General features: G+C 50.5%; 2 protein-coding genes across 2 annotated transcripts; one reads left to right on the forward strand and one right to left on the reverse strand.

Moving 5' to 3' along the window:
• Positions 1-63: 63 nt before the first annotated feature.
• On the forward strand, positions 64-4604 carry RPA2 (replication protein A2). The gene is made up of 9 exons (XM_083810194.1): positions 64-213; positions 377-489; positions 588-689; positions 805-918; positions 1662-1736; positions 2370-2483; positions 2807-2917; positions 3088-3182; positions 3961-4604. The coding sequence occupies exons 1-9, from the start codon at positions 198-200 to the stop codon at positions 4043-4045; spliced, it is 825 nt and encodes a 274-aa protein (XP_083666320.1). The 5' UTR covers positions 64-197; the 3' UTR covers positions 4046-4604.
• Positions 4318-12890, reverse strand: THEMIS2 (thymocyte selection associated family member 2). Its single transcript, XM_083810184.1, has 5 exons — positions 12541-12890; positions 10291-10431; positions 9975-10175; positions 8562-9788; positions 4318-8003 (listed from the first exon to the last, which is right to left on the reverse strand). Exons 1-5 carry the CDS (start codon positions 12632-12634, stop codon positions 7909-7911), a joined length of 1758 nt encoding a protein of 585 aa, XP_083666310.1. The 5' UTR covers positions 12635-12890; the 3' UTR covers positions 4318-7908.
• Positions 12891-23384: the final 10494 nt, after the last annotated feature.

Here is a 23384-nt window from a genome sequence, read left to right on the forward strand (position 1 = left end):
GCGCCAGCGCTCCCCGCGGCGCCGCCAGCCTCCCTGCGGCCTCCCCCCCATTGGCAGGAGCCGGAAGAAGGCCGATTACGATTGGCTGCGGGCCGACGCAGCGGGCCCGCGGATTGGGCGCGAGGAGGGGCGGGGCGCGCGGGCTGGCGGGCACCCGCCATTCGAGCGCCGCCGCCGCTGTCGCCGCCGCCGCCGCCATGTGGAGCGGGCACGGTGCGGGCAGGGCCCGGAGGGCTGGGGCCGGGCTGGGGCCGGGCGGAGGCCGGGGGCGCCCAGGGCCGCCGAGGCCCCGGCCCCGGCCCCGGCCCCGGCCCCTCGCGGCGCTAGCGGCGGGCGCGTCGCCGCCGCCTGACGGGCTCTCCCCTTCCCTCCCCAGGTAATTTTGACGGCGGCTACGGGCCCGCGGGCAGCTCGGGGCCCGCGGGCGGCTACGCGCAGTCCCCGGGAGGCTTCAGCTCGCCCAGCGGCACCCAGGCGGAGAAGAAGCAGGTAAGCCGGCGGCGGGGCCTCGCCCGGCCCCCGGAGCGCTGGGCCGCGGCGGGCGGCCGGTGCCCGGAGGCGCTGACGGCGCCGCCCTCCCCTTGCAGCGAGCCCGCTCCCAGAACATCGTGCCCTGCACCGTGTCGCAGCTGCTGGCGGCCGAGCAGGTCGACGAGACCTTCAGGATCCGGGACGTGGAGATCTCGCAGGTGGGCGTCGGGGGTGGCCCTCGAGGGGACCGGCGGGGACCGGCGGGAAGGCCGCGAGTAGGAACGCGCTCGCCTCCGGCCCTTCCCCGGCTAACTCGGCCGTCTTCAAACGCAGGTCACCATTCTGGGGATCATTCGGCACGCTGAGAAAGCGCCAACGAACATTCTCTACAAGGTGGACGACATGACGGCAGCGCCGATGGATGTCAGGCAGTGGGTTGATACTGATGTAAGCGCCAGATTTGCTACCGAGGCTGCTATGTGGAAGGCACTTAGGATCTGTGGAGAGAGTAGTTTTCAAAACAAAAAGAGCTGTTTAGAAAAGTGTTTTGGGAATAACATGCCTCTGAAAGCCAAGGAAGATGTTGCTGTAACAGAGATCACTGGTGTTGTGCATGATTATTCTCCTGTTTTGTAATTCATACGTAGTTCTGCAATGAATCACTTCAGATAATTTTTTTTAGAGTTTTGCTGCTGAAGGTCAACCATAGCTGTACTGAGAGATGCATGCTCAATACTGCATAAGAAATATAAAACCAGGGAGTGAAAGAGGTTTTGTATGTGACTCCGCGATTAAGATGTACCAGTGCACATTGTCTCGTCTTCCTATGCATGATTCCTGAAGTGCTGCTAGTTCTCACTGGACTCTCATGCAGATATAGCAGGCCTTTAAATCTAAATGCATTTGCAAGTGAACAGCAGAGTTCTGTTGAACAGCTCTGGGAGAGTAATTCAGCAGACATTCTGTTGGCTAACTGCATGTTTATCATAAGTTCAATTTTACGTTTATCGATAAGTTCTATTTTTCACTTACAGTTATATTTACCTAACTGCTCTTAATGGTCATAGGAATGGATACAACTTGTGTTTGCTTGAGGCTTTACACCTCCTTTCTTAAGTTATTGATTGTGATAATTGAGAAATGGAAATGTGAATAGCAACACCTTGCTTTCTCCTTTTCCTCTCTGTAAGGAGGCAGGTGGCGAGAATATCGTGGTACCTCCAGGAACTTATGTAAAAGTAGCTGGTCATCTTCGGTCCTTCCAGGTGAGGTCATATGTGATTCCTCAAGTAATGAGGCAGGAGCAGCGGCTTGAAGGATTAGTGGATCTGGTTAAGTGTTAGTAGGCTCCCTTTAGAATATCCGGTTATTTGTGATCTTTGATTATCCTTTTCTGTGGACAAATCCTTGAATGTTTTTGCCTGTGCTGTATGAATCACTCATATTGTTACTAAATTGAAAGGATGGAAGATGCATTTAAAATGCCACTGTTTATCAGTGAATTATTTTCAGCGGAAAAGAGTACTGGCCACCAGGTTATTGGATGCTTGTCCTGTAGAGCTTAAACCATGATCTGGGTAATGGGGATGCTTCCTGCAGCATATTATGTAGTCGAGTTGCCTCATAACAGTCACCCTTTAAATAATGCTGCAAAGTGCAGTTACTTACTAGCCGTTCAAAAGAGAAGCTGTCCTGTCCTGCGCTGCTTTGCATGATCACATATGAAAACTTAAGTCCAAAAACTTTGATGCTTGTTACGTGCAGAAAAACTCCCTACCCACCACTGTCCCTGTTCCTGGCTAGAATGATTAAGCACATTCTGTTGCTGTCATGTTAATTGTATATTGTTAATTGTACTTGTTTTTTCTTTTTCTGTTTTTTTTTTTAATCTCTGAAAGAATAAGAAAAGCTTGGTGGCATTTAAGATCATGCCTCTGGAAAACATGAATGAGTTCACCACGCACATACTAGAGATTGTTAATGCGCATATGATCCTCAGAAAAAATCTTATGGTACGTACTTCAAGTTCATGACTCCATGCTAGCCGTTACGGGATTATTGTTTATCTCCCAAGGAGAGTGAACTCTTGGTTCGTTGGGGAAATCGTATACAAGTTGTGGGGATGGAAATTCTGCAACTGTTGAAGAGCTACAGTGAGGGTGTAATAGGAGTGCTGGCTTCCTTGGAGAGACATTGTGTTGCAGTCAATTCCCATTGGTTTCTTCTGGAAATCTATTTTTAATTACTGTGTCTCTGACATATAACACTGAGTCTGTCATGCCCTGGGTTTACAGCAGCCTGTGTAACTACAGTTCTTCTACTCTTGTAATTGCAGGCAGCATCAAGAGCGCCTCAGTCATTTACCTCTGCTGGGATAGGTGACGTGGGGGGCTATGGTGGAGGTGGCAGTCTGCCAGTGAATGGACTCACAGCACATCAGAGTCAGGTGGGTGCAAGCAGCTTCTCCAGAGACAGCTGTTGCAGTGGATGCTGCTGCAGAGCGATGTAGGATAAAGCAGTGATTATTCTTTGAAGACTGGTAATTCTTCCTTGACCTTGCTGTCTAATGTAGAGAAGCTTAGCTGTGTGCTAATGGTGTAGTTCTTGTTCTTCCAGGTGCTGAACCTGATTAAAAACTGCCCTGTCCCAGAAGGTATGAGTCTTCAAGAGCTGAAACTTCAGCTCCACAATGTCAGCATGTCAACAATCAAGTAAGTGTGTAGAAACAAAGGATGTGCTTGAAATATGGGTAGTCCTTCACGGAGACTGATAAAAGGAGGCAAAGAAGAAAATAGTGGGCAAGCCTAGATCCCTGCTTTTTAAACAGGGCTGGTAATTTCATGTAGTAGTGAGCCTGAACTTTTGAATTCTTCTGTGAAACGGTTTAGAACGAGACATTGTCTGTTGAAGTGATGATAATGTGCATCACTCTGTTTTCAAAACAAGCTGTTCAGTAGCTCAGTAGCAAAGCAATAGGTACCTGGGTGTGCTTCAGCAGTATTTTTTCCTGTTCAAGGACAATTTTTCTCTCTCTCTACATCCCAAACAAAATTTTGGAATACAGTGGGGGATGGTGGTGGTTGGTTTTGTTTTTCTTCTTAGCTGTTTCTTATAGCTTCTCCCTGACACTGAGAAGAACAGTGAAATTTAAAGACAGTATTAATGTCTATTATATTCCTGTGTTCTGTCCTGTTTGAACCAGAGCCGTAGGTTCTGCTTTTATCTGGAAAAAAATGCTGAGAGTGGGGGCCTTCTCTGTTCTCAGAGACTGAGCATTGCTGGGGGATGATACTGACATAGCTTTCAAAGTCTTTCTGTACCTACTAATTGGTGGAGCAGCTCTTTAATTGCTAACAAGATACAGTCACTGGGAGCATCCCTTGGAAGATGCTGGAAAGGAACGGTGGGAAGGGGGTGCTGTAGATAGGAAATACCTGAGAGAAAAGTGTTGACGTGGACTACTTAGCAATTGACTTTTTTTCTTCAAAGGCAAGCAGTTGAATTCCTTAGCAGCGAGGGACACATCTACTCCACTGTGGATGATGATCACTATAAGTCTACGGATGCTGAGTGAAATTCTTTCTAGCTGGATTTGTTTTTAAGCAAATGCTTGTCTGTGTTTCAAGTTAACCTGCCGAGCTTTGCAATGTAGAAGGTGATCTTTGCTCTTTCTAGTCTGTAAGAGTCACAGTTATTCTGTGAATGCCTACACGTTGGAACTCAAGGACAAGCAGAACGTGTAGGAGGATTCTGTTCGTTGGACTTGATTACTGTGCCATGACCATGTGATGGAAGCATAAGCAAATATGGGAAAACTGAACTCAAAGCTTCAGAGCCTTCGGTTTGTTTTTGTCTCTTAGTAGAATGACTGTTAGAAAGAAAAAAAAACCTTTCTAATCTTGTTGTGGGCATACTGACTTTTGTTTCTGGAGCTGTTTCTACTACCACACCTTTCATTCCATTTAATTCACAAAGTGGGTAGCCAAGCGTAATATTCCACTAATGTACAGTAATCATGACTAGATTTGTAATTAGTTTGTGCATTTAAATCTATATTTGTACTATGAGGTAATCTTATTACTGGAGCTTTTGAATTTTATATCCAATAAAAATTTAACTTGGCTAGTCTTGCATGTTTGTGTAGCTCTAGAGGCTTTTGTTCTTCCCTAATGAAAGAAAACATATGTGCTGATAAAACTTAGATGCGTGGGTAAAAACATAGCTCATGCTTTCCGAGGATTTAGTTAACTATACTTATTTTTTCTTAAACTGGTTTAAATTTTCTTAACTTGGTAAATTGGTTTAAAAAGTCAAACTGATACGAACATCTGGACATGAAAACATTAAATAATTCTACTACTGAAAGAAACTACAAGTTGTACCAGTGTTTTAAGTGGAGCCAGGATCATTTCTGCCACCAAAAGCACTTTAGGTGAAGCTGAAATGAATTACATCATGTAACAAGTTGCGGTGGGATTTGTTTGTTTAAGATATTACAGAGGAAAACACTGAGTTAGGAAGCAGCAGTGTGGATAGTGGTGATGCATCGGTGTGGAGGTAACAAATTTGCATCTCCTTTCTCTGCACAATCCTGTTTTGCTCAGTGAGGCAGCATGCTGTTGACAGCTGCTTCAGGGTATCTGTTCTCATTCATTACGTGCTTCCTGTTGTATAAAATGCAAAGCTGAAAACTACCTCCTGGGAATTGTTTTGCAATTGTCAATGGGAACATTTGAGTAGTTAATAAATACTCAGAAGCATTGTTCACAATGAACCTGTAAAGAACATAGCTGGTCTCACAAAGAGGATGCACGGTTTCTGTGGCAAATGTGTTTAGCATTGCTGAAAAGCAGGACCCGGGATCTTTCAAACCAAATGCTGATAAAACTGCACTGTGCCTGCTGTCCACCAGAGAGGAGCCTGGTTTGCTGCGCTGTGTTGACCTGGCGTTTGAGAGCTGATTGCTGCTTTCACCGAGGTATGGGACCTACTGGAGAAAGCACATGCAGTCAATGGCTTGTGCTCCCTGCTTTGCAGCTGGCTTCCACGGGAGTTGCAAACTATGGGTCTCAGTTCAGATTTTTATATGAGAGGGATGAGGTGACCCGGCTTTGGGAAAGCAGTTCTTCCCTGTCTGCCCATTTGTGACACTGGCATCTGCTTACGTTGTTAATGCTGTAGCAAAATCAAGGTATCCTGTGCGGGTTCAGATGGTGGCACAGCTGTAGCCCATGGTGTACTTTTGGGGCTAAATCATACTATGGATGTGTAACAAGTGAGACTGCTATGGAGACTAGCAGACCTAGAAGCCAGAGTACAATAATTTCAATTTTGCAGGTGGCGTGCAGATTAGGAAGAAAATGATTATTTTTGGAAGTGAAGGTGAGTGGAATTGCCTGCAGTAAAGAGAGTAGTTGTAGGACTATATGAAACGCTTGTGAGTGGAGTGTTAAAATGTCTTCAGCTGTAGAGGGAGTTTAATTCTTTACCTAGGCCCCAGTTGGCTTTTTCTTCAAAGCATCAAAGGACATCTGCTTTTGTCTGGCCGTCAGGACAATTTGGTGTAGGGTTTGGATCTGCTGGGGACAGAAGTGTTTGTTGCTTTGAAAAATGCCTATGTTTAAAGCTATGAGTGAGCCAAGGGTGAAGTCCAAGCTCCTGCTCCTCTCTTCATCCTCAGCCATAGTTCAACAATTACTCTTTTCTTCCAGGGCAAGCAAAAATTGTGTTCTGGGGTGACTGCAGTGGGTTGCTTGGTTGAAGCTTTGTACGTAATGTTTAGGTGCTGTAAATGGTGACAGTGCTTGTTTGCAGGAGAGATGAGTTCTTGCTTTGATGAGTATTCAGTGAAATGATCTCAACAGCAAGAGTCAGTGTCTTAGTCACAATGCTGTGATTTGAGGAGAGAACCCTGATACTGACAGTAAATCACAGGGTGAAAACAAAGAGAAGGAAACCAGCCCAAATCCCATGTAGGGTTTTAGCCAAGTTGGAAGGGAGGAGATGCTCTCTGTGACTTTGTAAATCTGCTCTAGACCCTAGGCGAGGAATGACATGAACTGAAAAACAACCCAAAATTACACTTCACAAAAAAAAAAAGTTTACTAGTAAAGGAATTGAAAAACTTATTTTCCAGCTCTGATTTGTACCTGCTTCTAATCTGAAGTAGCGAGGTCTGGAAATTGCCCTGTGTTGGTGCTGCCTGGCGCTGCAGCAGCCAGGCAGGATGGCAATGCTTCGTCCAGTAGGAGTAGGATATATAGAAAGCTGCTGATGCTGGTTCATGAGCCTTTGGTAGATTCCCGCAAAACAACTGCAACAGAAGAATTAGTTCTAGAACTTTTCAGTTTGAAATGGCTGTGAGCACGGCACATCCTTAGGATCCAGCCAAGCTATTATGCAGAAAGTGTGTGGATGATATTAGTGCATAGGAGCAGAGTGAGATACATGTTCTAGGGCCTTGGCCAGCACCTCAATGACATCTTGGTGACTGCTCATTTCCCAGGATGGTTGCCCAACTGTTTGCTGCTCTGGTGCAGTTGGAGAGTCCCACGAGTGACAGCAGAGGACGCAATCCATTGCACAACAGCCAGCTACAGCAGAGCAGGGAGGATTTAGTCTGCGTATGTGGCTGTTCCTCAGGCATATGGGCTGCTTGCATGCATAGAATCATATGGGGCTGAGGTTGGAAGGGACATTAAAGATCATCCAGTTCCAATCCCCCTGCCATCAGCAGGGATGCCACCCACTAGATCAGGTTGCTCAGGGCCTCATCCAACCTGGCCTTGAACACCTCCAGGGATGGGGCATCCACAACTTTTCTGGGCAACCTGTTCCAGTGCCTTACTACCCTTACAGTGAAGAATTTCCTATTAACCTCTGATCTAAATCTCCCCACTTTTAGTTTAAAACCATTCCCCCTTGTCCTGTCATTGCCCAAGCAAAAAGTTGTTCTCCATCCTTTCTGTAAGTCCCCTTTAAGTACTGAAAAGCTGCAGTGAGGTGACCCCAGAGCCTTCTCTTCTGTAGGCTGAACAGCCCCAGCTCTCCCAGCCTTTCTTTGCAGGAGAGGTGCTCCAGCTCCTTGATCACCTTCATGGTCCTCTGGACCCACTCAAACAGCCCCACATCCTTCTTGTGCTGGGGACCCCAGGCCTGGATGCAGGACTGGAGTCTTCACTAGTAGGGCCTCACAGGGGCAGAGCAGAGGGGGGACAAGCCCCTCCCTTGACCTGCTGGCCACTCCTCTGCTAATGCAGACTAGGATGCATTCAAGGAAAGGGGGACGCATTATTTGCATCATCGAGGCAGTTGGAATTTGTGCTGTGGACCCCTAAGGTTGTATTTAGCCTTTATTTAATAGGCTATTTAATAGCCTTAATTTAATACAAGATCTAAGAAAATTCGGAGGCTGGACAGCTTCCAGAAACCAGATGATTAGAAAGGAAAAACAGTCTGCATTTTGTGAATTGTCTTTTGAATGTCTTCTTCAATGACTTCATAGTCATGTTCATCACTGCTTTTCTCCATGTCTGCAAGAGAGAAGCACAGACTATGTACATAAATGGAGCTGGAGCATGGTGGAAACCCTACAGGGGGATGCCTCAGCCTGCCCTCCCCTCCTCCCTGGTGTGGTGGTGCAGGAGGAGTACCTGCACCAGGACTCAGCAGTAGCCCCAGCAAGTATGGGACCAAGCACCTGGAAGGAAAAGGGCTTCTCGCCACTATAGACACTGGCTTCCAGTGCCACGGGTCCCTTGCAATCTGTGGGGCAGGAACATTCTGCATTTGATAGCAGGTCAAGGCCAAGTGCTCGTGTACAGCGTTCGTTTCTCAATAGCCCTGGAGGCTAGACCTTGTTTTCCCTCATGCTACGGCCCATGTGTGGGACAAGGGATGGGGCAGCCACCCATGGAAACCCAGCTGGTCTGGGGTTGGGTAGGTGGGTGCCGGTCTCTCCAGCAGAACGTCCCTGCCTCATGTCCCCATGAGAACAGCCCCAGGTGCCTCATGGCCAGCAGTGCCCCACAACAATACAAATAATACACACATAGAACCCGCTATTGCTGCTGGGGGCCCCGTCCCCTCACCTGTGTTACTGGGAGCCTTGCGGGACCGGGGAGATGCCAGCAGACGGGGGCGTGGGCTGTACTCATTGGGGGTGCTCCGATGGGTAGTGAGGCTCTTCACCTTCTGGGGAAGGACCAACGGCGGCGGCAGTGGAGGAGCCAGGCGTGTCTGGGAGCTGGTGGTGGGGCTCGGGGCCAGGGAGCGCTTTCCCCTGGAGCGTGTCCTGTCCTTCTGCTTCGGGGCAGGGCTTGGCTGCACCTGCACAGCCCTACCAGCGGACTTTGGCTTGGGGGGCCGTGGGGGTGGCGGGGCTGAGCCACCTGGCAGCTGCGCCAGCAGCTTGTAGTAGAAGGCCTCGGTCAGCTCCTCCACATGGGAGCAGTGTGTGGAGGGGGCCTGGGAGTGGACGGGCTCCTCAGTGAGGACAAGGGAGAGGTCCAACCACTGGGGTGGGATCTCAAAGCCCTTATCTGGCTCCTCACAGAAGCTGCTGACCAGAAAGGGCTGGGTGATGCGGGCCTCCAGCCGCAGTGCAGGGAAGGAGCCCAGCACATCCCTCTCCAGGGCCGGGTCTGTGGCCACCACCCGGACGTCACATGGCAGTGGCAACAGCTCCACCAGCTCCGTCAGCCTGTACTTCTTGTTGTCACACGCCTCCTCCACAAAGCTGCCCCCCAGATCCAGTGGCAGCAGCAGCTCCTCGCCCTCCTCCTCCTCATCCTCCTCCTCACTATGGCGGAGGCACAGGAGCCGGGTGCTGCCACCAGCCAGTAGTAGCTGCCGGGCCTCCAGCCGGTCACCCACACTGAGTGGGGGCACGTCGTCCTCGCGGCCCTCACAGTCCTGCGTTACCACCACGTGCAGCTGCTGGCCAGGCTGCAGGCTGGCTGCCAGCTCCTGCACCCCTGCAAACTGCCGGGGCCGCCGCCTGAAGCGGCCCTGGTAGGCACTGGAGAGAAGGAAACGGCGGGTGCCGCTGCGGGCAGAGGCCAGGACCCTCCAGGTGTGGGAGCAGCTGTGGATCTGCAGCCGCTGTCCCTTCCGCAGGCGGGGGACCCAGGCGCTCTCAAAGATGGTGGCACTGCGGGGCCCCTCCAGGATCTCGGCCTGTGTCGGCAGCACCTCCTCCATCCCCAGCACCTCGCTCAGCAGCAGTGGCCGGGAGAAGTGAACGTCCTGCGACTCCTCTGTCACATCCTCCACGTCCACCTCCAGCGTGGAGGGGATCTTCACCTCATCCCTTCGCACTGCAGGGGCAGAGCCACCCTGATCTCGTGCTCGGCCTCTCCCCATGCTGTGGAGAACCTCACCTTGTGCCCACCCTGCCTGTGACCACCCACGCTGCCCGTGTCAGGGCTCTAGCAACAAACCCGTGTAAGGCCCCCCCCCCCCCCACCCCCAGCACCCCTGCTTGACCCCACAGCAGGACTCACGGTTCATGGTGGCCTGCACCTCGTAGACGGGGCTCAGGAGCAGGGCGTGGGGGCCGATGGTGGGGCACCGCAGGGGCTGTCTCTGCCTGCCCCCCCACTCCAGCGCCTGAGGCAGCGTCAGGCCCTTCTTCATGCTGACCCCCAGGAAAGGTTCCTGTGGCGTGGGGCATGGCCCCAGGTCTGGGGCAGGCTGGAAAAGACCTGTGGGAGGGCAAGGCTGAGACCCTGGCAGGTGCAAAGGGCTCCCAGGGAGGAGGGCCCCGTGGGGTGCCGTGGGCTCGGTTGTGGTGGGCTGGGGAAGGGTGTCCTTGCTCACCCTTAAATGTTGGCAGCAGCTCCGTTGTCTGCCCCGTGCGCACATTCTCACAGACAACCTTCTGCAGCGTGACAGCTGTGATTTTCAGCAGGTCACCAGTTGACAAACAGCACTCATTGCCTGAGATCTCATACACGGACCCTGCAGGGAGAGGAGGGACATGTTGTCATTGACAGCCACTGTGCTGAGGCTGGGCTGTGGGGTGCAGGTGTCCCACATGGCCCCAGGCAGCCCACCTGGGTCACATCTGGCTGTGGAGTGGCTCCAGCAACTCTGCTAGCCCGTCTCCTCCCAGAGCATGGGGACAGGGAGCCGCCACCCATCAGCATGGGCACTTGTGCTCTGGGAGCCGTGCAGGAAGCAACTCCTGCCAAGCCCATCAGCTGCTGCTTGCAAGCTGCTCACAAATGGGTTTATTTCTTCTCGGCTGATTAATTTTGAGCCCACATGCTTTGATTACCAGTGGGCAGAGATTGCTCTGGATCACACAAGGCCACACTTTCTGCTGCTGCTGCTGCCCTGCACAAGTGGGGCTGCAGCTGGACACCCTGGTGCCAAGTGTAGTGGAGCTCAGCACAACTGGAGAGGGCTGAGCAACCAGCATCCCTCAGGATTTCCTGGAAGAATCTGCCTCTACCAGCATTTTTTAACTGTTGTTAATCTTTGTATGAAAAGCTTTGCTGATTGAGATTAGCATAGATTATCAAAAGGGGATCATATTGTGCTTAACCAACCTGATCACCTTCTACAATGAGGTGTTAGGCTTGGTGGACAAGGGGAGAGCAGTGGGTGGTGTTTTACCTTAACTTCAGTAAGGTTTTTGGCACCAAAAATTTTGGCATGTCTCCCATCACATCCTCATAGAGAAGCAGATGAAGTATGGGTTAGATAAGTGCCTGCTGTGCTGGACTGAAAACTGGGTTATTGGCCCAGAGGGTGGTGATCAGTAGCACAAAGTCTATGAAGGAGTTGCTCCTCAGCTCCATCACAGCATCAAGCCACAGCAGTTGCAACACAAAATATTAGCAAGAATGTGGAGGACATGAAGAGTGTTTGGCTGAGGGAGGAGGCTGAGAAAGGGCTGAGAGTGGCAGGAGTTTTGCTGAAGTTCTTGGAGACACCCTCCCCGCCCACCTGCCGTCCCCAAAACAGAAAGCCAGAAGTAATGGCAGGAAATCCAGAAATATGCAACTCAAAATGTTTAAGAAACATTATCTCTGCAAGATAACACATCTGCAGAGTGCAATGCTGACTAACCCCGGTGCATAATCATCTGCCTATGAGGGTCTAACACCATCCACCAGCAGCCAAGGGAATATGTAGCTGGGAGCCCCGGAAGAGCTGGCCAAGGGGTCCTTGTTGTGCTGACACTTACTTCTAAGCAGTCAGAAATACCTAGAAGCTTGTACAATCCATGCCCGGGAAAGCTTCCAGTGCTGATAACGGTGCAGATGTCATAACAGAGGAGATAAACGGTGCAGAAGAGTACAACAGGAATGGCTGGAGACTGAACAATGTAATTGGATGCCAAATGCAAACACCATTTCCAAGCTGTGGGAAAGAGTTGGTACTGCGAAGGAACAGGGTAAGTATGTCCTGGGACACACTGCCTTTCATGGAGCAGGAGCTCCTCAGACTACGCTGCCATGCCATGATACCGTCCACCACGAGCAATGAACCCTTCTGACCCTGAATTTCTGCACTCTACGAGCTGCTACCAAACATTTTGCAGCCTAAAACTTCTCCCCCCTCTGGGATGGACTCATGACAAACGCCCTGCTCCAGCCTCCTCACCACAACTACCAGCAACTGCTAAACATGTTAACTGCTGTTGTTTCAATGAATGGTGGCAGTTTTACGCATTTAGCAAATTTAAGATGTTATCAAGGGCAAAGGCTCTTTGGGAGAGCTAAGCATCCATCTGTGCTGAGCTACAGGGAAAAAGAATTAGACCACTGCTTCTCCTGCTCCTTAAAAGTCAGTGTGACCTAGTGCTAGAAATCTCACAAGTCCTGATGGTATCTTCCACATTGGTGTTGGCACAGTGGGCAGGATCCCACTGTGCATTCCCATTTTTTTGGGAGACCCAGAAATCCAGCAAAAACATTTGCTAATTTCTGACTCCATCTCACCACCAACACGGCCATCAGCAGAGGAAATTACACCGATCAGGGCTTCATCTCTCAGGGCCATGGGGAGGTGGCACAGCCTTGGGGCACTCCTTTGCGTCAGCGGGCACCCAGCACTCACCTTGGAAGTAGACACCAGAGCATATCCTGAGGATGCGGGGTAGGGTGGTGGGGTCCAGGGAGCAGATGTACTCCTGGAAGGAGAGGGGCTCCATGCCTGTGCTGCTGCGTGCTCCGGGGTCCTCTGCAGGGAGTGACCTAAGACAGCTCTGGGCTCTGCTTTCACTTCTGCATGGTTTTCACTTCTGCTTCTAGCAGTGGTAAGTTCCTGCTCCAGATACTTGCTGCTGGCAGCTTTCCAGTCCGTGTAAACAGACCGATGAGCTGCTGGGACAGCCCAATTCCTGTCACCCACGGCCTGTCACAGCCTGGTGGCTCCTAGCCCTGCCCTGCCCATGCTGATGGTGCTGAGGGCAGGCAAAGGCACAGACCCTTGGCTCTGCCATGGTGCTGTCCTGGCTGGACCAATGCTCCGGCCCGTCCTGCCCAGGCTGTCCCCATGGCACACCTCCCATGTGCCAGCCTGCCCTACCCCTCTGTGTCTGAGGCCAGACAGAGTGACGGTGCTGTGGGGCGGAGGCCAGGTCTGAACGGACCATGGCTGAGCTACTGAAGGGCTGTGTCCAGGCAGCCCTCACTCCTTGGAAGCACACGGGCACCTCTATCCTGCTCACCTCCAGGCATTCAGATTCCCCTTGCCCCAGTCACAAATCCCTCCTGCATCACGCCCTGGCTGTGTTCAGCACGCAGAGGAGCAGAGGGGAAGCAGCAGGTCCAGATGGGATCTCTGTGTGGCTGCCTCAGCCCTGGGCAAGGCAGCAGCCACATTCCTGCATCCAGCACAGGCAGCAGCACCCAGCTCGGCCTCCCATAGAGGTGAGTCCGTCCCTTGCCGAAGCAGTGGAGCACGGTCCCCATGGCCGCAGGCTCCACGCACCAGTCACACAGGCTGCTGAGATGGAAACGTCATTTCTGAGATCTGCAGCTCCTGGTGAGCCTCATCTTTCTAACAACTTTCCTTCGACTCAGCTGATGAATCAAACTGAAGCGGCAGGCTAGGAACAGCAGGAGGATGGGCCTGCATGTAGGAATAAAACTTGAAGAAAGGTATTTTTAAATAGATGATGCACAAAAAGGTGTCTTGCTCTGCTTTGACTCCATTTGCTGAACAGGAATTTCTTAATTCCTTCATAGAAACGTGTGTGTTTCCTACTGTTAAGAAGAGCACAAAGCAATCTAAGGGACAGAGAGTGCCGGGGCACTGTGATTCCCCCACAGAAGGCAATTTCAGTATGCCTTCCAGCATGTCACAGCAGCAGAGGTGTCCAAAGGATTTCAGGCCAAGCTGCCACTTGGAGCTGGACTGTCCTCGGCACCAGAGCAGCTCAGCTGTGCCAATGTCTTGACAACCTACAGGGAGGGAGACCCCACACCTCTCTGGTGACCTGTCCCAGGGCTGCACATCCCTCCCAAATGAGATGCTTTCCTGTTGCTGAGCCTTGCATGTCCCAGGCTGCAGGTGTGGCCATTGGCCCTTGCTGTCTTGTCTGCCACGTCTGGGAACAGGTTGGCTCCATTGCCTGTGAAACTCTCCTTCGAGTAGTTGTGGGCCGCTATTAGATCACCCTTCTCCTCTTCTTCACCAGACAAAACTAGCCCAGCTCCCAAAACCACCCCCTATATGTGTCACATAAAAAGGTAGTCAAACGTTTGCCTGTTTCAGAGCCCTGCCAAGGACTTTTGCTGAGACAGGTTTGCAAAATTGAAAGTATTTAATAAGTCGACAAGACATAACAGATTCGCAATTGCTGTTGACAAATATACTTACTGCAATAACGCTAATATATGATAACAGTGCTAGCAAAATGCTGTCTGGGGTATTCCTCACCAAAAAGTGAAGGTGCAGAGCTTACCAAGAAGGCATCGTTGTCTTGGAGGAGCACAGCCCACCAACTGCCTCTTCTAGGTCTCCAATCTCTTCTCTCCCCCCGCCACCCACTTTTCTAACTTTTTTTTCTCACTTTATCTAACTAATGCTAACACTATTGCTGTTTTTTCTAACACTAACAATTGTCCTTTATACTCTAAACTTGAACTTCCCCCCACATGGTGATGTTTAGCATGATTTGGGTGGAGAGTCAAGTTATAGCCATATATGTTTAGCATGTACTCCATTAAGCTCATTATCACATCCAGGGGTGGATAAAAATATGTTTAAAAATAAGAGGACACGGGGAAATTAAATGAAATGGGACAGAAACATACAGTGGCTTAAACAGAACCGTGAGAATTCTAGTAAAGCTAACAAAATACATACATGTATATATTTTAAATATCAATACCGTACAGCTGCTCCCAGGCTTAGCAGCCTATAGTTTACCAAGCTAACAAGCTGGTTGTAGTTGGAGCAGACACCAAAGACTGTCCTTGGTCTTTGCTGAAGTTTCATCCCACAGACTGAAAAACTAACACCCAAGCAGAAACAGCACACAGGAAACCCAGCACTAGTGCAGCTCTGCTCAGTGATGCATTTTTGCATCTTGACACTGTTGTGAGATGCAGGTCCACCCGCCCCTGATTCCCAGAGCAGGTGAGTGATACAAGGACACATGATCAAGGGGGATGCTAGTTTGCAAAGTGTAGAGTGCAACTGTGACAGGACATTTGAGGACCTGGTGTCCAAATCTCCATGGAAATTTGGAAAAATACAAGGAGTCATGGAGGTATCCAAGCCCTGGATTTGGAGACAGCGAGCATGGAGGTGGTAGGATCATACACTGGATCTTGCTTGAAAGAGGCCTTTATGAGCAAGTCTCAAGGCTGCTGAGTTCCAGCAGCGACAAGCCTGGCCTTGGCCAAAGTGAGTCGGAGCCAAAGAGGAAGGAGATGGGCCAGGAGCATCTCTTTTCTTTAGGGATGTGAAGAACTGCATGAGAAGGGGAGTGAGGATAGGGAGAATCATATAATCATAGAATGGCTCGGGTTGGAAGGGACCTCAAAGATCACCTAGTTCCAGCCCCCCTGCCACGGGCAGGGATGCCACCCACCAGATCAGGTTGCCCAGGGCCTCATCCAACCTGGCCTTGAACACCTCCAGGGATGGGGCAGCCAGAACCTCTCTGGGCAACCTGTTCCAGTGCCTCACCACCCTCTGAGTGAAGAATTTCCTCCTAACATCTAATTTAAATCTCCCCTCTTTCAGTTTAAAACCATTCCTCCTTGTCCTGTCATTATCTGATTGAGCAAAGTATTGAAAGGTCACAGTGAGGTCATCCCAGATCCTTCTCTTCTGTAGGCTGAACGGCCCCAGCTCTCTCAGCCTTTCTTCATAGGAGAGGTGCTCCAGCTCCTTGATCACCTTCGTGGCTCTCCTCTGGACCCGCTCTGACAGGTCAACATGCTGGGGGGGGCTCCAGACCTGGACGCAAGACTCCAGGTGGGGCCTCACAAGGGCAGAGCAGAGGGGGACAATCACCTCCCTCCACCTGCTGGCCATGCCTCTCTTGGTTCAGCCCAGGACACAGTTGGCCTTCTGGGCTGCCAGCGTGCACTGCTGGCTCATGCCGAGCTTTTCGTCTACCAGAACCCCCAAGTCCTTCTCTGCAGGGCTGCTGTCAGTAAGTTCTTGTCCCACCCGGTCAGCTGCACCCCATCCAGCATCAGCAGGCCCAGTCTCTCAAAAGTTTGTCCAAGGTTGTAGAACCCAAAACCTTGGCTCGCCACCAGCCTCGCAGCCAATTCACTTGGCCCCTTCGTCTCCTTCTTCCTGGGTCCCAGTCACCAACTGGGAGGACAGAGGAGAACGCTACTTGCGCTCCCAACCCCTTCAACGTATTTCCAAGGGACATGGTTTTTTCCTTTTTGATATTTCAGAGTTTCCTCGGTACAGCTTCGTTTGATCCTACTTGAAAAAGCAGGAAGTGGGAGTCTTTGGAACCCACCAGACTCGGTAGTCTCTTTGTAATGTCACAAATACAGGCCCCAGGCAGCAAACCTCTCTGGAGAGATTGTCTAGATGGCAAATGGGAGCCTCGGTGCCTCTCAGAGAGGAGTCTCCAATGACTAACACCCTTTGTGCCTTTTTTGTGGCACTGGTTTTGAAGCAGTTGGGAGCCAGAGCCAACTTTGCGTGGTCGGCCTTTCTGAGTTCTCTTTGGTCTTTCCGAGGTCTTTACTCGTTCTCCCGGAGTCTCCTCTCTCCTGCCTTAGAACCTCGTATCTATTGTTCAGGGGCACTTCATGGGCAGGGGTGAGACGACTCCTCCATCTCTGTTCTGAGACAAGAGTCTACTCTCCCTCGTCGTACGAGTCTTTCAAATGTGCTTGTTTTGGGCTGCACGCTTGTTTCCCTGCCCCTTGCCTGGACTTAAGGCAGGGAGAGATGTCCAAGTTGGCTGACAACAGCCCAAAGGGCTGACTGGCTCTGATTTGCGGGCAGCAACACCCGCTGTGCTCTCATGGTAGCTTCGCCTTGAGCCTGATTTCATCTACTCAAGGTTCAAGGGAGAGGTGAACAAGGCTAATGCTTTGCAGCTACCTGGAAGCACGTGTAATGGCCCCGTGAGGTTTGGGATGCCTGTAGGAAGCAAAGTAACCGAGCAGTTGTAGGAGGAAGAGGCAGCAAACTTGTCAGGGCTCTGTGATCCCAAACACAGCCAAAACCCTGGGCTGAATAAATGAGTGGAACTAATCGCACATAACGCTTTCGCTTCCTCCTGCTCTCGCCAGGCTGGTGTCTTCCTGCTAGCTCTGCCTGCAAGGGGAGGAACGGGACAGTGGCTGCAGGGCCCTGGGAACTGCTGGTGTCACAAACAAATCCCACCCCTTCCACACACAGCTCTCACTTCCCCACAGGGACCAGGAAAGGAAAGGACAAATCAGGCACCCTGAGCCTGAGGTCAGGGACCTAGGCTCGGGCTAGGCACACGGCCCCTGGGCTGGGGGCCCCTTTGTCACCACTGTCTCCACCTCTCTGAACTGAAATGCAGAGGCCTGGCAGGCGGTCCCTTCACAGGGGTGCCCTGACAGTGGGACAACACGGAGAGGTACTCCAACTCTGCAGGAGGACATCAGAGCTCGGTGACCCACTGCTCCTCCCAGCAAACAGCACCCGGCGCCTCACTAAGGCCAGAGGCCGGCGCAAGCCGTGCAGCCGAAAGGCCGAGGAAGAGGGGTCACCAACAGCACAGGGAACTGAGATGGAAACTCCTCTCGAGGGGATCCTTCCCCCTCCTTAAGCATATAATAAGGGTGAGAATGGTCAGTAGAGGTAACAGGGGAAGAGGAAGTTACTACAATCAGAGGAAGTTGCCACAATCTCCCTCTTGGTTCAGCTCACTGACAGTAAAGTGACTGCAATTGTGTTTTTTTTTCCCTCCAATTGTGCATTTGTCTGAGATGGAAGAAAATACCTATTTTACCTACATACCTACATCACTGACACACTTAGGTAAAAAAAAGTTGCTGAAGATGATTCGCAGAAATTCAAATAGTGAACAGGGTGTGGGTCAACACCTACATCTTGACCAGGATTTTGGTCATCAAGAAGCAACTGACACCTACATCCTAGTGCATATTCTCTTCTGCATATGGAGTAACTGAGACAAAGTGGTTAAAAGGGAACAGAAAGATGAAACACAACAGAAGGGCCCAGTGATATCAAAATAGGAACAACTGTTGGCTAGCAACTGCCTGCAGCCAGAGGGCTATTATCAGTTTCACACAGTTGATTTCTGCAAAAGACAGGGTGGACAGAAGCAGCCCTTTCAAAAGAAACTTTTTTTCCTGGAACTGGCTTTTTTTTCCACCCAAAAACCCACAAGGAAGTGATGAGAACTCAGCAAACAAGTCTCATAAATCACATGAAGTTTCTGTGCTCCTAGGCTGATGACTAAGTGTGACGAGGGAAGAGCAAACATGTATTGGGCTTCTAAGGCAAGGTGTTGGTAGTGAGGGCTGGGGGCTCTGTGAGAAGAGTCCAGAAGCTGCCCTGTGTTAGAAACGAGCCAGTTCTGGAGGGCTCCAAAAGGGACCCAACTGCTGACCAGAGCTGAGCCATGAGCTCTGTGGGAAGAAAGGGGAAAAAATGCTGTGCAACAGCAGCTGGGAGAGAGAGGACTGAGAAACTGAGACAGAAGGAATCCTGCAGACACCAAGGTTGGTGAAGGAGGAGCAGGAGGTGCTCCAGGCACTGGGGCAGAAGTTCCCCTGAGGCCCATGGTGGAGCAGGCTGTCCCCTGCACCCATGGGGTACCACAGGGGAGCAGATCTCCGTGCTGCAGCAGCTCATGGAGAGGAGCCCAGGCAGGAGCGGGGGACCCGTGCTGGATCAGTTTGCTCCTGGGGGATGGACCCCGTGGGACGGAGCCGTGTGGGAGCAGTGCTTGAAGAGCTGCAGCCCCCGCAGGCTCAGTTCGGGAAGGACGGCATCCCGTGGGAGGGACCCCACGGGGAGCAGGGGCAGAGAGGGACCGAGAAGGAGCAGCAGAGATGTGTAATGGACTGACTGCAACCCCCATTCCCTTCTCCTCTGCACTGCTTCAGGGGAGGAGGTAGAAAAATTGAGATCAAAGTTGTGCCAGGGAAGGGGGATGGGAGGTGCTTTTATTTATTTTTTTCTTACTGCCTTACTGTGTTATCAATTGGTAATAAGTGAACTTAATCTCCCCCAAGCTGTCTGCTTAATACGTGACAGTAATCCATAAGTGATCCACGTCCTTATCTGAACCAGTGAGTTTTTTTCATTTTACTTTCTCCTCACCATCCGGCTTAGGAGGGGGAGCAAGGGAGCAGCTGGGTAGGCGCCTGGCCGAGCTCTACCAACCTCAGTGCTGCATGCAAAGGACAGCTCTTTCTACAGCACGACAGCTTGTCTGAAACACCCCGTAGTGCCATCTCCTGGCAGAGAGGAGGCTGCTGAAGAAACATTCATGTGGTTTATCTCAGCTTTCACTGAGCTCGATGGCAGATCTCGCGTGCAGCATCCCCCAAGCGCGTGCCTAGCCGGTCAGTGCAGTGCAGAGCTTTTTTGGCAGGAGACAGGTGGGCTTGATAAGGGACACCAAACCCATGGTTTTGTTTTCTCTGGTTGGAATAGGCTGATTGTATCCAAAGTCTTATATTTCTGTTGAAAAGATTCAGAGTACCCTATAAGCTACTTGTCTGCTGCTTGCCCTGCGTTGTACTCAGCATCAGATGGAGGTGACAGTTCCGGGTGCTACTGGAAACCTGACTGGGCCCTTGGCAAATCCCTCAGCTGCGCAATGTTCTAAAGGGCATTTTGGGATCTACACTGAACTGAAAGCCAATAGGCAGGTTCTCGAACCGCACGGGCAGTCCCTGCAGGCACAGGACTCACTCCACCCCAGCACGCAGGGCTGCTAGCTGCTCTCCAAGTCCCTGCAGTAGATGCTCAAGGAGATGCAGTATCATCCTGTCGTGTCCCTTCGGTGCAGGCGACAGCTGGTGGATAGCTGGGAAAACACTGGTTTCCTATTCTCACGCGCAGGGTACCACATGACATCAGATCATTTACTACTTGTTATTTGTAGTCTTTAAATTTGTAGTCTTTAAAAGCCCACCTGGGCTTGCAGCACACACTTTCTTACTCTGTCCATTTTAGCCGTTAGCTTGGCCTCTGGACAGTATTCGCAGGCCCAGGGAGGATGATTAGCTATCAGCACTTTTCGTTGTACCTGCTGTACTTTTCATGCTCCTGTCCTGAGGGTTCAGTCTCCATTGTCTTTGTGTGGCTTGCCCAGAAGAAAGCAAAATGAAACAGACACAGAAGTAGAGGCACTCAGAGACAAACAGATGATGTCTGTGCTGTATGGCAGAGGAAAGCTCCTGTGGAAAGCCAGGAACAAGGCTTGGCCAGGTCAGCTTCAGGCCATGGGTGGGAAATCACACTGCCATGAGCACCTACGGAGACCAAAGTTGTCCACCTGCTCTTCTGGTGTCCACACTCAACTGGGGAAACCTAAAAATTGCCTAAAGAATTGCCTCGCCTTGCAGGGCAGACAACTGGAGTTTCCACAGATTTTAGGCAGTTTCAAGTCATCCTGCCCTGCTTGTCATTCAAAGTCCTAAGCTTACTGTTGTTTGACTACACTTGAAGTCCTGAAGTTACAACAAGCGGGAGGTCAGAGCTCCTCAGACAGAAGCAGGAGTTGAGATCCCACAAGCAGGGCTCAAGGAAGACTAGCACAGGAGAAACGTTAAGTCAGCTGCTACGACCAAAGCAACAGTAGTCTGTCAGCCTGAAGTGTCCTCACCTTGAAGGCTTGTAATGCTTTCCACAGTGGAGCACAAACCACCTCTGACCTGTCAAAAAGCAAGCAGTATCAGAGCTATGAGGTATCTGAGCTTAAGCAGGCAGCAGAACTACTGGTTAAACAGGCCACTTCCAGGCTTTTCCTCATCTCCACCAAACCCTGACATTGCTATCAAAGTAACTGAGCACACTACTATGCCTATAGAAGAAAGGCTAATGCAGAATGAACTCCTGCAAACTCCTGAAATCATAAAGCCAGTACTTTCACAAAGACACTGGATAAGCAACTTGTTGTGTTGTTGTGCCTCCTTTCATTAAGGACTTGCCCTGACATAATACAGGCATAAACATACCACTGCTCACCCACCAGGAAAAATGCTGCTGGTGCTCCTTGAGCCTCAACTCACTCCCCTTAGACACGTCTAGAAGTAGGTGAGGAGCCTCTGGCAGGAACTGATCCACTGCAGTCCAGAAATGAGTCAAAAAAGCTCCTGTGGCCAGCTACGGCCAGAGTTGATAGGTTAAGCCAGTACTACTGGCCAGGTCCTCACAGCCCTGCGCAGATGCTGGCAGCTTTCCATCTGGGTATCTTTGCAAAGCAGCAGTAAACAACTTCAACCACGGCAGACATATCAGAACAACCAGAGCAGCACTTGGAGCACACCTGTTATTTGAGACCTCCTTCTCCTCCTCTACCGTGTTCTGCAAATGTGCCTGAATTTGTCAGAACATGCCAGGTGATATGACAAGACATACAGCATACACATCATGGAGGACAGCACAGATGTGGGCTCTTTAGCAGCTTCTCCCCTTCTTACAGCTGCTCTGAAGAGGACAGCATTTCTGGGGGATTCATAAGAAGCAAAAGATAACACCAAAGCAACCATCAAAACTGCTGGACAGCTATTGTGGAAGATGCAGGACCTCTTGAAGGAGGTGGGGAAAAGCATCACAGTTACACTAAGCTGTTGCCACTACGCCAGGTACCGCTTACTGGTTATGGGACTTCCAGGGGTAGAAGATGGTGACCCAAACCACAAAGCTGTCTGTCCTGAACTGGGCACGATCCTACTGCACCCTGTCCACCTTGCACTAACACTCCTGTCCACTACACAGCACAAGCAGCGTAGTCTCAGTAGCACCACAGAGCTTGTACGAATGAGAAGCTTTTCCTAGTGTTGAGCAGAGGTTGAAGTGAGGTTTTTTTCCTCTTTACTTGCCACTGCTAGATTAAAACAAACAGTTTTGAGTCCAGAGAATCTACAAATTATCTGACTGTATCGGTCTGCTTTTGAAAAACAAACTCTCAAGCACCACCTGACCTTTGAGACCAGTAACAGCCATTCCACAGCCCCAGTTCTTTGGCTTGTCCTGAGCCACATCTCCCAGCCCATCCCTCTGCTGCAGTCCTTCCCAATTACACCGGCTGTTTCAAAGCACTTGGTGTAGTTGCATGACCACGTACTTCAGCTGGAACACTCACCTGTTCTGCAGCGGAAGCTGTTCCTACTCTCCTAAAACGCCCCAGGGAGCAGTTATCTGCTCTCCAAGAGCAGTCAGTCAGGAACTTCCTCACAGGGTCTAAAACACTGGTATCTTATTGCAAAGCGCACTGTGAATTGATAGCTTCTGGAAGCTCATTACTAGCTCTCGGGATGGCTGCTGGGTGCTGCGCTCTTGTCCTACTCTTCTCTCTCCTGGTTTTGAAATACAACCTTGTTACAATCTGACAAATGCTTCAGGGCCAATGTTCCTGGAAAACACTCCCATTATTCTTCAGATCAATCATTTATTTAGCTGCAAACTCTTCTCCACTTCTCTATTTCCATCTCTGCAGACTGCATTACAGAGAGTGCTTTAGATAACCATACAAGTTTCCTCCTTTTTAATACTCTTCTAGGAAATCAACTGCTAGCCACCCTGACACTTAAAAAGTCAGACCACAAAGCTAATTGCTTAACCTACACCAACTATTTCTACCTGTGGTAGATCAGCAGATTTCTTAATTTCTGTGAAGATCCATTCTTCTGCTGTCAGACAAAAATGAAGACACAGCTGCTCCAGATGCTTAAATATTGCTGGATTGAAAAGAAATACCAATCTATAGCCTAAACGTTACTAAATTCATTACAGCTTAGGAACCCCTCTCAATATTACATGGCAGGAACCATGGTCATCTTTAACAGAGTCCCAGTTTGCTGTTAATACAGCTCTCCCCTGAAAGTTTAGGATGAGCTGCAGAGACACAGTGACAAAGGATGGCACACAGGCCAGAGGCAGCAAGCCAGGCTAAGAAGAGCTAAGCTAGACTCTGAAACATAACTTTTGCAGAGAGAGGATTCTGCTAGAACCAGATAAAACTCCACTCAGAAAATGCCAACTGTTGTTTAAAACCCACTGTTAAGTGGCACTGTTGCGTGCAAAGTGCAATGCACTGCAGCACAAGGCAGCAAAGCAGCAGGTCACAAGCAATGAAGCTGCAGCAGTTTTAAGAGCTGCAGCCTGAGCCAGCTACTGAGACCTTCAGTGACAGTTGCATTTTGCAATGGCAGAAACCCTTTAACAGGCCACAAGACAATGCACAGTGTCTACTGCAGAAGTGTAGATTGGGAACGAACACACTACACTCTCCA

Source organism: Anser anser, assembly GCF_964211835.1.
Source record: "Anser anser genome assembly, chromosome: 24".
Taxonomy (NCBI): domain Eukaryota; kingdom Metazoa; phylum Chordata; class Aves; order Anseriformes; family Anatidae; genus Anser; species Anser anser.

Bases quoted from the DNA above. Each gene is read 5' to 3' on its own strand.
- RPA2 (XM_083810194.1), top strand. The intron at 2,918-3,087 runs GTGGGTGCAAGC...TTGTTCTTCCAG, and splicing joins TCACAGCACATCAGAGTCAG to GTGCTGAACCTGATTAAAAA. The intron at 3,183-3,960 runs GTAAGTGTGTAG...TTTTCTTCAAAG, and splicing joins GTCAGCATGTCAACAATCAA to GCAAGCAGTTGAATTCCTTA.
- THEMIS2 (XM_083810184.1), bottom strand. From the start codon at position 12,634: ATGGAGCCCCTCTCCTTCCAGGAGTACATCTGCTCCCTGGACCCCACC. The intron at 10,432-12,540 runs GTGAGTGCTGGG...CTCTCCCTGCAG, and splicing joins CTCTGGTGTCTACTTCCAAG to GGTCCGTGTATGAGATCTCA. The intron at 10,176-10,290 runs GTGAGCAAGGAC...GCCCTCCCACAG, and splicing joins GCTGCTGCCAACATTTAAGG to GTCTTTTCCAGCCTGCCCCA.